The sequence below is a fragment of the Anser anser genome (genome assembly GCF_964211835.1).
Source record: "Anser anser genome assembly, chromosome: 6".
NCBI classification, from domain to species: Eukaryota; Metazoa; Chordata; class Aves; order Anseriformes; family Anatidae; genus Anser; species Anser anser.
The window spans coordinates 2,647,216-2,664,687 of record NC_139726.1 but is presented as its reverse complement, the minus strand read 5'-3'; the positions used below and the strand labels follow the sequence as shown (position 1 = coordinate 2,664,687).

General features: G+C 41.8%; 1 protein-coding gene across 12 annotated transcripts in view; it reads left to right on the top strand.

The window, feature by feature from the left end:
- Positions 1-17,301, top strand: part of MBD5 (methyl-CpG binding domain protein 5) — a 135,144-nt gene extending 117,843 nt beyond the window's left edge. For 8 of the 12 annotated variants that reach the window (XM_083842685.1, XM_083842683.1, XM_083842688.1 and 5 more), the window contains 5 exons: positions 1,586-1,797; positions 3,558-4,766; positions 9,970-10,082; positions 14,454-14,529; positions 16,715-17,301. In XM_083842685.1, the coding sequence (XP_083698811.1) occupies positions 1,586-1,797; positions 3,558-4,766; positions 9,970-10,082; positions 14,454-14,529; positions 16,715-16,786 (1,682 nt within the window). In that variant the 3' untranslated portion in view covers positions 16,787-17,301. The remainder of the gene's footprint in view (positions 1-1,585; positions 1,798-3,557; positions 4,767-9,969; positions 10,083-14,453; positions 14,530-16,714) is intronic. The other 4 variants (XM_083842686.1, XM_083842693.1, XM_083842684.1 and 1 more) reach the window with 3 other exon arrangements.
- Positions 17,302-17,472: the final 171 nt, after the last annotated feature.

Below are 17,472 nucleotides of genomic sequence, written 5' to 3'. Positions count from 1 at the left end.
GATTCTAGTTTCTAAAGATGACACTTTATCATACTTTTTTTTATAAGGCTTTTGTATGTTACAGCTTGTTTATTGAGAAAACATAACTGTTACTGCAAGACATTTTAACTACATTCTAATTTAATTCCATAATATTTCACACTGGTTTTGGAAATTACTTTATATTCCATTCTTAATTCTGATGCCACCTAGACCTACTATATACATCTTAAAATCCTATAAGCGATTGGACTTGTTTCATTTTTCAAGTAATAAAAGCCTAGATGCATCTCTGGGATGCACTGTTTCATTTCAAGTGCATGTGGCATCACAGGGTTAGTACGAGTAGCTGTGCAGTAGATGAAAAGTGGCCAAGTGCATTTTTCCAAATGAATCAAAAGTGCCAAAACCATCAGAAAGCAGACTCCCTGTAAAGTAATACATAAAGCACTCAAAGCAAGTCCTTGCACAAGTTCAAAGAGGAAGGTTGCCCTTTGAGCCCTTTGTTGTGTATTTATATTTTCTCATTGCTCTGTTTTTTCTTTTTTTTTTTTTAACTGTATCTTGGAGTTTAAAAAGCCAGGGTATATCTCACTAACAAGCACATACATCCCATAATGAGTGATAAAAAGCTGTTAAATACAAGTTTTTCTCCTGTGTCTTTTGATGAACTTTACCCAGAATGTGTAATGTAACTAGCACTCCTCTGATTTTTAGACTACATAAACCAATGTTTCCTCCTACAGGAGGAGGAGGAAATAATAGTGGTAGAGCTGATAAGTATTTTGCTTAAATACCTCATACCTACCTACTAAATGGCTACCGTGAACTCAATCCTACTTGACATTTTTAATGTAAAATAGATAACCAATGATTCTGCAAATGCAAATTTTAAGGAAAACATGAACTTTATGTTAAAAAAAACAACTAGGAAATTGATACATTTTTAAGCTTTTTTATATCACAAAGTCAGGTTCAACAGCATACTTATTTTACTAGAACTAGAGTTTTCGTGTTCAGTGAGATTTTCATCTTATGGAAAATGTTAATGCAATTGCATCTCTAGAATGCTAAAAAACAGAAAATGTGTGGACTAACATGTTTGTGACCCAAAAAGCCTTTACTCACGTGCAGTTAGATCACATTATTTTGTCATAGTTAATGAAAAACAAGTTTTGTTGTTTTTTTAAATTATTTTCTCTTTTTCTCTCTCTCTCTCTTCTCCTCCTCCCCCCCTCACCACCCCAGTACTGTTTGAAGCAGTCACTCTTTGGAAACTAAGAGTAAGATTCCAAGACACCGATATGATAGAAGCTCATTCTGCCATACTTGGCCGTGTACCGTTCCAAAGGCAGAGACAGTCATGTCAGAAACCTTTAGAAAGAGTCCAGATAGATGTGACATGCAAAAGAAGCAATGCTGAAGAAAGAAAGGAATAAAGATTAGGAGACACATGCCTTGAGGACCGTTCCGTAGAAGATTGAAGGGGAAAAGTGTTGTTTTACAGAGGCATTTGCTTAGCAGTCAGTTGAAATTTGAGTCAAGGAAATTCCTCCTGACTGTTGAAAACTGTACTGACTTATGTTTCCCTGTGTTTGAATTACAGGTGACATGTCATCTATAAACACTACTTTGAATAACCATCAACTGAGTCATCTCCAGTCGCTATTAAACAACAATCAGATGTTTCCTTCAAATCAGCAGCAACAGCACCTTCTCCAGGGGTATCAGAACATGCAGGGCTTTCAAGGCCAGCCCCCAATTCCTGGCCCGGCTAACAACCCAAACCCCATGGCATGTCTGTTCCAAAATTTCCAGGTAGAAAGCAAAATTAAATCAATATTCAAACAAATGTGCAACTCTAAGTAGGTAAAGTTATATCCTCCATAGTTTGACTTTTTTTTTTTTTTTTTTTTGCTGGGTGATTAAGACAATATGATATATACAATTGCTTGCCTCTTTCAGTAGTTTTTGGATTTTGCAAATCAGTAACATTTGTTACTGAAACTTGATACCTTCTTCCTTAGAAATTGGGTATAGTATCTTTGGAAACAGCTGTGCTCTATGTATTGGAAAAAATTAGGCTATGTGCATTCTGATAATTACCGTACATTTTTTGGCAAAACTGTTTTCCATTCTGAAAAAAAAATCATGAATTCCCTTTTAGACTGCTCAAAGATTCAATGGTTAGAAGGAAATGTTGATACCTCTCTACAGTAATTAGAAACTTAATAAATGATGATAGGTGACGATTGACCAGATCCCTCGTATGTTCCCACTGGAATTGAATGGAAGAGGTAGCTTTGATGCAGATTGTGTAAATTGAAGAAAACAGGGATTAGAATGAATATGCAGTGACAAACCGTGCAAAAAAAAAGATACCTTCATGCTATTCACCTAAATAGCTCTTCATAATGCAACCTGAACTATTAAACTAACAAACTGACAGGAAGCATAGCAACCAAAACAGGTAATAAAAGCAGAGTTACAGTATGCGTATTATTATTCAGTATTACTGTGGTTGCTGCAGAACTCGAGATGTGAAGAGAGAAGCGTGCATAGTGCCAGCAAGTGCTTTTACCCTTTAAGAAGGAAAAAGAAGACGTGTCATTTTCTCAGTGTAGGCATTTCACTGCTACTGCAAAATCACAGTCCTCCAGCTGCCTATTAACTCCCTTTGTTTTTGTATGAATTCTGGTAGCTTTATCTCAGTATTTTTTGGTTCAGTTTCTCAGTTATATAAATAGTAATGGTGAGTATTTAAAGGAGCTTTGGGAAATATTTTGCCCTTGTTTGTTACTGTTTTTTATTAAAACACTCTTATTGATGTCGTCTTTACTGCCTACGTATGTGACAAGAAATACAAAAAGCACAGTTACTTTAATCTGAAGGTTACAGTTTACTGTGGCAGTTCCTGACATTACAGCTGCAATGCAAAAGGATGCAGACATGGTTTACAAGGGACTAAAGTAAAAAGAGATCCCATGAGAGAAGCACATAAACGAAAGGGAGAAAATAGAAATGCTGGCCAATTGCAAAAGGACAGTGATGGCCTACTTTCCAGACACTGAAGGAGGAACGTGTAAGGAGCCTAGAGGAGCAGTTGGTTGGGAGGAAAGAAGAAAAACTGGGGGTCTGAGAAGGAATGAAAGAGAATAGTTGACAACAGAAATATTGAAATACTTGGTGGAGTTGGCTAGGGTTTCAGAGAAAAAAAGGCGGGTGCTGTACTTCAGAAGAGGGAACCTCAGAAAAGACTGTGAAAAAGGAGATAAAAATGTAGTCTCAGCAGTACATAGTAGGTTGTATCATTGCATGCAAGGCATTCACTCTGAACCATGAGGTAAAGTCTTAACAGCTGATGGCTTTGCTTTCCTGTTTTTTTTTTCTATCTAGTTTATCCAGCATTAAGCTCCACAACTGATGCGTAACCAAAATAAAATTGTTTATATACTGTAACAAATAATCACCCCTGGCCACTATCCTAATTTTTTATTAAAATGAAACAAAGTTTTCTATTAAAGTGGAGTTTTAAGCAGAATAGCAATTTCCATCTTTTTCTCTCCCTTTTTTTTCAGGTGAGAATGCAGGAAGATGCTGCTGTCCTAAACAAAAGAATGATCTCTCAGATGGGAATGGCACCAGTTCCCGAGAGCTCCAACACTATGCTTCCTCCTTTCCAAGAAACATCTTGTGATTTGCAGCAAAGAACTGAACCATCTCTTGGACAACAGGCAAAGGATAACCTCAATGTCGCTGCTCAGGGTGATACATCAGTGGACGCTATCTACAAAGCAGTTGTAGATGCTGCAAGCAAGGGAATGCAAGTAGTAATCACCACTGCCGTTAGCAGTACAACACAAATGAGTCCCATTCCAGCTTTGAGTGCCATGAGTGCCTTCACAGCCTCAATTGGTGACCCATTAAATCTTTCTAGTGCTGTCAGTGCAGTAATCCATGGAAGAAACATTGCTGTTTCTGATCACGAAGGTAGGATAAGGAACGCTAGAGGAACGCGAATACTGAAGAATTCAGAACATGGTAAAAATTCAAGTGAAGGGGATGGGTATGAATATTACAAATCAACAAGTTGTAACACACCCAAAAAACAGTGGGAAGGGGAGCAAAGTCCTGTCAGTGAGATAAACAGATGGAAATGTGATGAGTTTCTAGACCACTCTGCACATATCCATAGTAGTCCTTGTCACGAAAGGCCCAATAACATCTCCACACTGCCATTATTACAAGGCGAGCAGCATCAGATACTGTTATCACAGCGAAACTGTCAAAGTGATAAAATGTTGGAGGAGAATTTCAGGTATAACAATTACAAAAGAACTATGATGAGTTTTAAGGAAAGACTGGAGAACACTGTGGAACGATGTGCACACATAAATGGAAATAGGCCTCAGCAGAACAGAGGATTTGGGGAGTTGCTGAACACTTCTAAACAAGACCTGATTCTGGAAGAGCAATCTCCAAGTTCCTCAAATAGCTTGGAAAGTTCATTAGTTAAAGACTATATCCATTACAATGGAGATTTTAATGCCAAAAGCATTAATGGGTGTGTGCCTAGCCCTTCAGATGCTAAAAGCATCAGTAGTGAAGATGACCTAAGGAATCCAGATTCCCCTTCTTCAAACGAGCTGATACATTACAGGCCGAGGACGTTTAATGTTGGCGACTTGGTCTGGGGCCAAATCAAAGGACTGACTTCATGGCCTGGAAAACTAGTAAGAGAAGAAGAAGTTCACAATTCATGTCAACAAAACGCTGAGGAGGGGAAGGTATATTTATATATATATATGCACATATCTATCTATCTTCCTATATACACGTGTACATATGCTTATACAAACCATAGCGTATCAATGCTTTACCTTGGTCCTTTATTTTTTTAACTTGTCTCGTATTTTAATAGTACAATTTGCTTTTTTTCCCTCCATACTACAGCTTGTAGAATGGAATTTATCCCCAAAATTGTTAAACTCACAGTGTATATTTAGGTGAACTTAAAGGTGTTGTGTCCAAAGAAACCGGTATAATGTGTAAGGCATATGGAGACATCTAAAAGTGGTGAAAACTGGAAAAAGGGAAACTGTGATCTGATCAGATTGAGGAGTCTGTAATAAGGAAAATCTTGCTGACTGCCACATACACTGCTTGGGAGGAAATGTGTGGATACGTGCATTTCACCATGAAAAGAGGTCTGGAACATCTTATAATAGTGAAGAAAGCACTCCAATTTGCTCGTTTGTCCTGAAGTCCAGGTTTTTTAGTACTAACAGTATGTTTGTCAGAGAATGTATGCTAAGTATTTTAAATTCTAGTCTCCACTAAGTGTGTAACATTATATTTTTGTAGTTTTCATAAACTATTTCACATCTTCTACATGTAAATGTTTTCAAAGTGCTATTTTAAAAAATGCCAATTATAAAAATACGTACGTAGAAAGCCAAGACATAACAAAACAGCATTTTACCTCTGGCACAAAGAAGTCAAACCACGTGAAAATTGTATCTTTTTCCCATACTCCCAACTAGCAGATTGCGTGACAACAGTCATAAAAATGTAGGAGTAGCCAGAGCAGGTTGGGCCAAAGTATTCCTTTACTCACAAAGTGCCCAAGAGCCAGTGCCCAGAGGGGAGCGCAAGAACACGTCGAGGGGTGCTCCAGGTCCCACCAGTGCACAGCTCAGGGATGCCACGAGCCAGAGCTGGTATCTCCGTGTTGTAACCAGCGCTGCTCTTCCTGCGCTTGGTCATGGAGTTATCTGAGGTTGATGTGCAAACATAATTTGCTCAAAGAGTCAGGTCTTTGATGAATTGGTAGTATAAATATCTGGGGCGTTGTTTGGCTGGAACGGTTTCAACCCCAGTTCAAGAGAACTTCAGTCTCTCTTTCAAGGCTTCTTCCTTGATCTCCGCAGCCTCAGCGGTTTCAGGGAGCTCCTGTCTGAGTACTCTGAACAGAACTATTTACTTTAGAGAAGTCACCGTGCTTTAATAACAGCACTTCCATGCTTAAGAGCTCGTTCCTTATAAAGATTAGATTCCCAAGTTGCAAATCATTTTTAAAACTATAGGCAAATGAGACAGACCACAAACAGTAAAGGATTAAACTGGAAAAATTAGGAGGTGAATAATGTCAAGGTCCCATATGACTTCTGAATACAGTTCTTGTACTGTATGTGTGTTCAAGTGTGTATTTGTGTTAATTTCACAAAGTTAATTGCAAATCCATATTTATAAGATTGTTCTGACACGTTTTAAGAGCTTTTTTTAAAACTTTTATAAGGAGGTGATTTTTTTCATTTGCATTCCGTAGCAATTTAAACTTTACTCCCAGTTTGTGTTTACCATAACGTACGGTTGTTTTTGTGCAAACCTTGTTTTTGTGCAAACCCGCTTTCTTTATTTCTGTCCCTTGTGTACATTATCTAAACACATTGCGTGGCATCATGTTTAATGGCATAGATTTTATTGTATGCTGAAGCACAAACAACAGGAAAGCAACCTATGGATCCCTCCTAAACCGAGGAAATGCTCCGGATGCAGTACTGTCAAGGCAGCAAGAGAGACTTTCAAGCTCTTCGTCGGAAGTCCTGTGTAACAGATCCCCTCGCTTCAGAAGGCCGTCCGTTTCATGGTTGTTCTATACGTGTATTTATACATTTATATACGTGTGTGGCTGGTTCTCACCACCAAGCAGTACAGAGCGAATGACCTTTCAGAGGTCAGGATTTCAGGTTGAATTAAGTGATGCTGGGAAATAGGAACGAGGTGAGAAGCAGGATGAGCATGTGCACGTGCTGTATCGTAGTTGTGTTTCTAGTGCAAAGCAGGCAGGAACTGGCGTGCACGGTGGCAGTCTGTGCATGTGTTCAAGCGCTCCCATAACATGTCACACAGCCACGTCCTTCAGGTCTTTGGACAGCCTGGTCTGAAACTGAAATGAAAACCAAAAAAAACCTTGAAAACCAAAAGGTCTTCAGAAAGTCTGCACTCCAGAAAATCCTGAAAGGTTGTAATGCATGGGGGGAGTCACCAGCGGTTCTGGAAGCGTGATTTTCTGAGGAGCTTTCTTAAAACATCTTTTAAAGTGTTTGTGTAATCAGATGTTAACTTCCGAAGTTGTAACATTGCTTTAGCCATGCTCTGGAATTTCGCTGTGCATTGTATGCTCTGTGTTCTCTATATCATACATTAATTTGGTTGTTATTTCCATTAAGAATTTGGGTATTATATGTAATAATACTTCTGTGTGCTGAGCAGCTAGCACGGTGCGTTGGTGAGAGCTGCCTGGGGCAGCAGGACCCACAGCTCCGCCAGTCTGTGTTTCTGAGCGGGCTCCTGTCTCACTAGGAAGGTGCTGCTGATTTCTCTGGGGGAAAATTTTGCTCTCTGCTCTAATAGATATATGTAAAATGGCGTAAAAGTAGAATTTGGGCATGTTGTTTTGTAGTTTCAGTAATTATCCAGCAGTTCCTGCCAGGGAGCCGTGCTAGCAGTCAGCCTCCTGTCTGTGAGAGCACAAGTTAATTTCTTTCAGATTTTACAACTAGTTAGTACTTGATGCTAAAAGTTTACAATAGGAAAAACAGTTTTTGGTGTTTCATAATAATTTGGCTTATGAATGTTTTTTTATAGAGTGGCATAAAACACTGGACTCTTACCAAGCCTGTATAAATACCTGCCTGAGGAAACTGAGCTTTTCTCGTCCTAGAGATAAGAATAGGTGTGGTTTATCAGAGTCCTGAAAATCCAGTTTGTATGTATTACTATTGTAAGGGGGTGTTGTAAATGAAGGGATGTGATATGATTAATCCCAATATATGTTATACTTGCTTCCAATTCCATGTTACATAAGCAATTTGACACTGCTTCAAAAAAGCGCTAGCAGGTTTGGGTTTCTTGGCTGTTCTACCATCACACAATTCCTGTAACGAAGATATTGATCCTTTTTCTAACATAAGTCACTTGTTACCCAAATGTGGTAGTAACTCCTCATACAAGTAGTTGACCCTTTAGCTTTTCTTTGTACCCGAGGGCAGACATGTGCAACGCTGCAGTTTGTTCCTCCTTTGTACGGGTGCGGTGCCATTGGAGTGCTCCCGGCAGCATCGCCACAAAGTAAAGGTTCAGCTGTAAAGGATCGGGATGATTACTGCCGTTTAATTCTGTTCAGTTTGAAAAATGTAAGTTTTTTTCTTTAGTAGTTTTCAGAGGTGCTGTAAGGTGCGGGCTTGAGCGTTTTTGTATCGCAGACAGGGAAGCTGCGTCCGCTGCTGCGGCCGGTCCCTTCGCCTCATGCACCTCCTGAGCCTTTTGTCCTCTGTGCATCCTTCACGGCTCTGCAGCTTCTCAGTCGATTGCATTTCACGTGTATGCATTGGTATTTTTACAAAGTCTGATTGGGAAAGGAATTGCGTGAAGTGTTCGCAGCCTTGCATTACAAGTGCGCGTAGTTTGAAGGGAGAAGTGCTGCAGTCTGTAGCATAAGTGAATATTTTTCATGAAAACAGAAATCTTGCCTCCCTGCGTGCAGATTTCACGAGTAATGACTCGTCTTTTAAGTTCCCGAAGCTGCAGTAGTTCCCAACTTCGTTATCAGATGCAGGAGTTCAAGATGTGAAATTTGGTCTAAACATGTATTATATTTGGCATTGTGTCTGGAGATTTTGACAACTTGCCTGCTCATTAACTTCAGATCGTCACGTCTAAAAATCAGTTTCGTTGTGAATATAAATTATTTATTCATCGAAAGGTTGGCTTTAGATGGAAGTTGCATTCAAATTTATTTTTAGGATTGTATGTAGGCATGCTTAATAAATTTGTATTTATGGATTTAATTTTCTTTGTGTCAAAATACAAGCTGTACTTTTTAATGAAACAAATGCTATATAAGGTTCTTGTTAGCTTATGCAAATAAGTCAAGCAAAACATAACGCTACTGACAAAAATGGAATTTATCAGGTCATTTTCTTTAAATTGATGTATTTTTAACATATTTTTGTATTTTTACAAGCAGAAATGACTGTGAACCAAATCAAAATAATATGCGAAGTTAAGTGGGATATTGTATTGTGAAGGCACACGATAAGATCCTACAGACCATGTAATTCATTTCCTCTCGTGTTCGTGTTGTTTACGCTAGCACTGACTGGTGGCGCCAGTGATCAGATGCTGTGGTTTATGGACAGCTCGCTTAAAAGATTACAATTCTGGTTGATTTCAAGAGAACCTAAACTTCCAATTAAAGTACTCCAAACAGCAGCTCAGCAGCCCTGGTGAGCACGTGCTCACATTCGTTCCTGACTCAGCAGATCACTAAAACTTGGGCTCAGTAAAAAAAATAAATACATAAAAAATAAATATATAAAATTAAAAGCCCTTTCTCAGGATGGATAAATTAGCTGGCTAAAACAAGCAGTAGCTAAAATTCATAATTTCCTACTGTGAATAAGTAAAGCTTGTTCCTCCTGCCCTCTCCCACCCCAATCTTTGTAAGGCCTTACGCCTCTGAGCTCTTCTGAGACAGGAATGGGTTTGGCCATGCCATCAGCAGCGCTGCCGAGCTGGGGCCTTACATACAGCGTCCAGAGGGTGAGGTGATGTAACACGTGTTCACGTTGATGGCCTCTGTAAAAGCAGTATGACGTGTGTTAGGCAACTCGCTGTTCCAGGCAGTCTCAGAGATGTCCCATATATTGGTAGAATGGGAGTACAGGATGTGAGACAACAGCATTTACCTTAATAATATAAAAAACTGTGTTCTAAAATACTATTTTCCTTCTGTTTTTGTATTGCTATTAATGGTGTGGATATGTAGAGAAATTACAGTGTGTAGATACGTGTATGAGGGGGTGTGTGTAGCTATACATTAATTTCTTTGCTGGGAAGGTCGGTGTCGTATGGATGCGCTGAAAATTAGGCTCCTTAATAATGCATGTCTAGCAGTAAAGTAAAAGCGGTGTTTAATAATTGCAGGTCTGGGTAATGTGGTTTGGTGTTCATACCTTCACTCAGGTGGAGCCAGAGAAGTTGAAGACACTAACAGAAGGTCTAGAAGCTTACAACCGAGCCAGAAAAAGGAACAGAAAGTAAGTGAACGCTCATTCCTTTGCCGGAGGGATGTTATAATGTCATTCTTTTGCTTCCAGAGCCTCCCATTTTGGGGACCCTGGCAGATCTGCCAAACAGAAAAGTTAATTTTCTGAATTCCTTGTGTTGGTTATGATAATCACGAGATCTTTGGTATCTGCATTTTTATTGCATCTTCTGATATTTACAGTAGCCTTTGTAAAATGTCAGCCTGCTTGTTTGAGCTTTCATGTGTGGGATTCTAATTTACGGCTAAAAAAGTTATTACATCAAAACTCTTCTGACCAAATGCGCTTTTTAACAAGATCTGCCCTTCTTATCTCTTCCCTCTCCCTCTGTCAGCTGCTGCTGCAGGCAGAGCACAGGTTTATTCCGATAAATTCCATTTATTTCCCATTGCCGAGAAGCTTTGCAGACCTTGTGAAGTCTGGCTGCGTGTAACCAGGCAGCGGCTCGGTGCGGGGCTTCCCTTACACTCTCCGTCAGACGTGTATGAACTGCCTGGTTTTATCGGGCCTTTTAGCCTTTATTTATCAAGGTACAGGGGTGGAAAGCCTGTGAAACTTTGAATATTAGGGCATGAAACAGAAAGCACAGACAAAAAGAGGAAAATGAGGTTGACTTGAGGAGAAATAAAACCTCGACAGCTGTAAAAGGGCAGCAGAGGAGAGGTGGTGCTGTGGTTGGGGTTGCTCTGGGATGCTGCTGTGCGCTTGCTCCTGCACTGAAAATGCATTACGTTGGGTGAGAGTGTCACGTCCGCTCACACCACTTGTCTTCAGAACAAGAAGCATGGGCTTAACAGGATTAAATAATTATTAGTCTCCAGCTCCATTTAAGGTGTCAGCTTTTCCTCTATTTATACGTCACGCAGTGCTTACCAGAAATAGTTTTAATGCCAGTGAGACAATGCCATCTTTTATTTTTCACCGTCCCCAAGTGCTGGAGCTGTAGGGTGAGAGGGGCTCCTGGCAGCCGGGTGCTGGCTCTGCTCCCCGACACAAAGTACGTGCCGCGAGGAGGCGACAGCCGCTGATCTGCAGGGCTGTTAAGGTTGGAGTGAGCAACACAGTTTAAGAAAACCTCCCGTCTTCTGACTTGCAGTCATGTATTTGGCAGGCTGGGGGTTGTCTAGACCTGCACGGAGCCCCGTGCCCTTTCTTGTGGCACTGCTGTCAGATAGCCCCAGTGTGGGGCCCCTGGGTGCCCTTGGTCCTAGGGTTCCTTTACAGCCCTTACAGGTTTTTGCCTGTATTTCTCCCTGTCTGTACCTCATATTTCAAGTAATTTGCTCTTTTGGTGTGGACCAGAGGGCAGCCCCTTCTCTTTTACCTGTGGTCCGTTCTCAGTTTATCTGAAACAGCTCTTATCTCTTTATGGTCTTCTCCATGATACATATGCTTGTAGCATCTTGTTGCACAAAGGTCCAAAACCTTGGAGGATTAAGCATTAGATATAGTAGTTACATGTGGAACACAACTCCTGTTGGTTTCCGTTACCGCACGGATAAATACTCATTACTTACACACACCAGCACTGACACCACGTTGGGCACTTTTGTAATACAAAGACGTAGGTAAAGAAGTCCAGGAGAAATTAGTTTTAGGAGCATGGGCCAACACTGCAGAGGTTTGGTGTCTTGAGCAGAGCAAGGTTAGCACCCGGACCCTCAAAATGACATCGAGGTGCCATAAACAAGGCACCAGCTCATCACCCAATGCCGGTGCCATCTCCTCCCGTGCTTTCAGCTTCTCTCCATGTTTAGTTCCCCCTCTGGGCTTCTGTTTTGTCAGGCATGTGCCGTTTGCCATCCCTACCGTTTCCATCCATACCGTGCACGCTGACTTATGTCTGAATGAGGCTCGAACGTGGCTTTAGCTTGGAGCAGGCGGGTCGGCGACGTCCCTCCTGCTGGCCGTGTGCCATTTTCCCCGTGGAGCACAGCTCTGCAGGGCACGAGTGTGCTCGCACGGCTTCGCAGCACGAGCAGCGGCGAAGTGCTGCTTTTTAACGGGAGAGGGAACCTACTGCTAGAATCTTTTAAATGGAGTTTGACAAAAGTGGCATTTACAGGTCGGTTTGCATCACGCGTCATACCTGGCGCAAGTTTGTCTGGTGTCAGGGTCTCTGCTTTGTTGTTGCAGTGACTGCGTGTTTTGGTGATGGGCACTGCTGAAACTTCGACTCAAGGGCAGGTCCTCGTCTTCACGGTGGAATGTGGCTAGTGGAAAAAACCCATCAGTGTCTTAGGACTCCAATTCATATCGCCAGTTGTATTTTTAATACTGCCAAATGGCTCTTTGGACTAATAGCAAAAATTTCCTAAGCATCTAATAAGGGTGGAAGTGACCTCAAGAGGTCATCCTACCCGAAGGCGAGACATGAAGGAGGAAAAACGGGGGGGAGAAATCTGCATGCTGTGTAATACTGCCTTTGATTATCTTAATTGCTAGGGCTGTTTCATTATGACAGTGAAAATCACCATAAATTAAGTCACATCAATCACTGCTGGTTTTGCCGTACTTTCTATTGTGCTTACGGAGTAAAAAATTCCATCTCCAGTGAAAACCTCCACCCCTATTCTGTTAACAGAGAAATAGCGAAACTACCGCACCATATCCAAACTTGCCAGTTTGTTAGAAGTGGTTGCTGCTAAGATGCTACCGAACGCTGAATATCCCATTAATTGCATGCTGAACATCATCTCAGATGCAGTTCTGTTAAAGCAGAAATTCAAACTTACAAAGTTTAATTTAATCTTAATTTAATCTTGAATTTTAGGCAAATGATATTAAAAAGCAGTTCACGTTGGGTTTCCAAACATTGCTTAATTTTTATTCAACCATCCAAAATAGGAGATTGTGAAGTAGCAGGGGGAAAAAATCTGATAAAGACGTGTGAGGTTGCTGACAGGGCATCATGTTGATTAAATAACTTCAGTAACTTGCGATCTGAAAGCTGCTTCTAGATGACATTCAAATCAGCGGCGTTATCAGTCCTTAATACAGCTGCATTACAAATGGGGCCCTCATGGTGCCTTTCTAGAGGTGACGTTGCCACTAAACAATATTCTGCTCGGCATTTTTAGTATCTCAGGGCGTCCTTACTTGTCCGGGTTGCATAACGTAAACTCGGTTTTGCAAGCAGTCGAGCTGAGTTGATTCAGAAAGCCATGTGGCCATGGCCAGCTGTGTATAAGAACCTATATTTCAGATTATTTTATAATTTCTCTGGCTGGTTTAAACTTAATCAGGATACATCATTCTAAATTCCTTTACCCCGGTTTTAACGAATTCGCTCAAAGCCTTAGGTAGACGTGCACAGCTCTGTGTAGCAGGACGAGTCCTGCGTTCCATCCCAGCTGACACCATGGTCCTTCTCTCTTTATTAAAAGGGAAGATTTATTTAGTAAGTGTCCCCTTCTGTGAAGGACGGTCCCAGTACCTTGGCCATCGGTGCCAGCCTTGGGACAAGTTTTCCTGTTACAGTTTTTCTGTGCATAATCAGAGCATCCCGAGGCTGTCGCGATGGGCGTGCACCGGACGATCTCTGATGTCCTGGAGGATCTGTCCCATCTCGTATGCAGCCATTTCTCCTCAAGCCCACAACTCTTCTAGATGCGCTTGGGGTGGGTTTTGGTTTGGAAGAAGCTTCCCTTCTCTTGGAGGCTGCCGCAGGGAACACTTCCCCGTGCCCAGATGCACCTTTTTCCCCGACGTGCCCCGAGGGGATCACCGGGCGTTTGGGAGGAGCGCTGTGCCGTGCGTCCCTCGAGCGGTGTGAAACTCGGAGGGACGTTGGGGTGCAAGCTTCCCGCTTTGGGCAGGAGGAAGGCCTGGCAGAGCGCGCAGTGATTTTACGAGCAGGCAGCGCCGCGCTGCTCAGCCCTTCGCAGGGGTGTCGCTGAAGTGGAGCCGCCGGGGCAAGGCGAAGGCAGCGCCCAGCGGGCAGCAGGAGAGGCGAGGGGTGCTGAGGAGCACTGCAGGTCCTCACAGAGTCCTGAGCAGCCTCTCCGCGCTTTGGCGGCGCCCACAGGGCTGGCGCTTCTCGCTGGTGAAGTGAAAATAAGACGATAACAAAAGGAGCGCGCAAAACGCTTTGTTACGGTGGAGCGCGCTTGCTTGTCGTTTGTCCCGCAGATACTGTAACTAACAGTCCGGGTCGCTGCCTTTAATTTTTCTTCTGCAATTCTAACGCAAGCCTTTAGTTGGCACAGTGTCACACAGGGATCTGCTCCTGCTGTTTGTGCTGTAACAGCCTGGGAGGCTCTCCGGATACTCAAATGTGTCTGATGAATTAATGCATTTATTATTAATTGTAAGTGTTTTTCTGCTACTAAGTTACTGATAACATTAATTTCTTCTTCCTAGAAGTGGAAAGCTAAATAACCATTTAGAAGCTGCTATACATGAGGCCATGAGTGAACTAGACAAAATGTCTGGGAATGTAAGTTTCTTTTCACATTAGCAATAATTTCATCTTCTCTCTCTGTTTGTGCATGTGTGTCAGTTGGAGGCTGGGATTGTCGATTTGGGTTCCTTTCTGTAAATTTTGTTTGTGTTTTCTTAAGTAACGGGGAACTTTCAATATTTTTCTTGCCTGACAAGCTGTTTGCAAATGTCCAGTTATTCTGAAAAATTGGGAAAAGATGTATCATTTTAGTTGCATTGCCAATTATATGTGTTTTTAAAAGATAGATACCTGGACATACTTTACACGTGCAGCCTGGTATTGTCTTGATAAGTTCCAGTCCAGCTCACATTCCAGGGGTTTTCTCTGGCTGGTGACACAAAATCAGGCTCATTTGCTGAAACCACCTTTAAAAGCATCATTTGTTTGAGTATCAAACCCTTTGAATAAAGTTTTCCTCATGTGACAAAGATACTGTCCTAAAAGGTAAGTTAAGAAGGGTGTTCCTGGTATCAAGTCTAACAGTGCTCTTTTAAAAATATTTACACTGTTGTTAGGTAAGCCCAGTATCTTTCCAGTGTAACATTTCCTTATATAATGTAGTCATTCATATTTAGAACACGTCTGTAACTCCTTTATAACATGCAGAGAAGTGTGTCACAGTACTTATAACCTCCCGTATCTCATCACTGGTAGTTCTGCAAATTATTAATTATGAAGCACTTGACTGCGTAGTTCTTTTTCTCTGGTTATGCGATGCTCAGTCCTAAAGATGCCGGTACACACGAATGTTTAGAGGGATGAGCAAGACTTAGGGGAGCTGCTAGAGCACATAAAAGGAAATCTGGACAGATCTGCAGGCTCAAAGCTGGTTTCAGAGCCACCAAGAAACACTAAATAAATTATTCAGTTGCTTTTAGTGGTTGCCATAAGTAATAACAAAACCAAATCTTTTGGTTAAAGTTGTGAATTGATTAAATAAGATTGAGTTTTGATTTGAAACGTCTTCCTCTTGATTAGAAGGAAAGGACAGCAGGTCCTGACTGCGGGTCTGTTGCAAGTACCCACGGGATGTGTACGGCACACGCATCTTCCGTGCCACTTACAGCACCCCTCAGACGTTTGGGCCGGCCCGTGCTGCTGGTGGCAGCCACCTGCCCTCCGTGCACAAATGCAGCAGTGCTCAGACCTCGCCGTGATTGTATTTTAACTCAGATAGAGAGTGGCTCAGGGGAAACTGCTCTACCAGGACTTGCTCATCTGGTAGTTTCCTAACGCGGGCAAGCTGATCTACCAGCCTGTGTGTCAGTACGTCGTCTTGATTTATATTTTAATTATCTGGGCCCAAAATTCATAATCAGGGTTTATTTCCATGAAAATTACGATTCTTAGAAGCAGTCACAGGGAATCAGCGCTTCCCTTTTTAGCGACTCGCATTTTTTTCAGCTGCTGCTGTTCAGTCGTCAGCTACGTTTTAAATGAAAAGCATGTGCAAACAAGCTAATGAGCTTAAATCATCATTTCTGCTGGAAAGAGCCAATAAATAAGTAGGAAACGTTAGCGGTCTGCAGGAATTCAGGAAGGAACCCAGGAAGTAATTCAGCACAGTGCTCCGGGGTTTGTGGCTGCGCTGCCGGGGCAGGGAGCGGCGCTGAGCAGAGCGCAGGCTGCCGGCTGCCGACAGATGGTGGTGGCACTCCGTGCCCTGCCCGCCTCGCCCGCTGCTCACGCTGTGCTTTGCGCTGGGCAGCCAGCGATGGGAAACTCTTGTGCTCGAATCCATCTAGCATCGAACTCAGATTCAAACACATCGCTTTAATAACGAGCTGGAAACAGACCTTGCTAATTGCAGCGTGTCCTTAATGAGGCTGCCGCAGACCTGAATTCAGCTTCTCTGATCTTTTTCCACGTTAGCAGTATTTTCTCACCATAGGCTTGCTACTTTATCGCTAACGTCAAAATGCTTTATAGAGATCTGTTTCGTGGGATTGGACGTAATTGCTGTTCGGGGCTGAGCTCCTCGTTAGGCAGTCGGTACCCTTCTGCACTGTTGGACAGCTCTCCAGCTCCCCTTTCATTCGGGCTGTGTAAACGGGAAATCCTGAGAACGGTTTCGCGGGGGCAGCCTAGCAGCAGCCCAAGCAATCCCGTAACTCGTTTGTTTGTGGCCGGGTACTTTGACCAATGTCCTTTGCTAACCTGTAAATATACTTGTTTTTAGGTCCACCAAATCCCACAGGGAGACAGACAAGTGAAGCCTCCAAAACCCAAGAGGAGGAAGATCTCTAGATAACATTGAATGTCTTTGTTACTGGTCCAGTACTTATCAAAACGAACGTGCACATAAGTCTATATGTAGGTATTGGTATAGACGTGGTTATATCAATATTTATATGAAGACAGATAGACACCACCGCAGGGTGCTACGTGGAGTAGTGGTACAATATTTTTGATGATTAGGAGGGATAGCAGTTGCTGGATAAACCAATCAAAACTCTTGAAAGGTTACAGTAACAATGTCAGATGATTACTGATTTTTTTTTCTATAATACTAAAATTGTGATTATAAGAAATAGTCCAAATGTTTCTGAGAAATTTTCATTGTGTATATAGATAATACAGAATTTCATGGTGATATCTGAAATGTAAATATTGTACAATATTGTCATGTACAAGCGTACCTAATGCACACTTTATCTTTTATTGTACAAAAAAATAGTGTACAAAATTCTTTGGTTTCTATTGAGTACACATACAAGAGACTACCAGTGTAAAGTGATAAATAAAAATACAGCCTAAATGCTTTTATATGATAATGTAAAAGATGCTGTTTTTGTATTTAACAGCAGAGAGAAGGCATGATTATGTAATACCTTAATTATGACATACACTTCACGCCACTGAGTGTTCATTTATACTGTCTGTTTGGAATGAACCTTGCCTGGAAGTACTGTACTCCATTCAGGTCTCTGTAGGAGA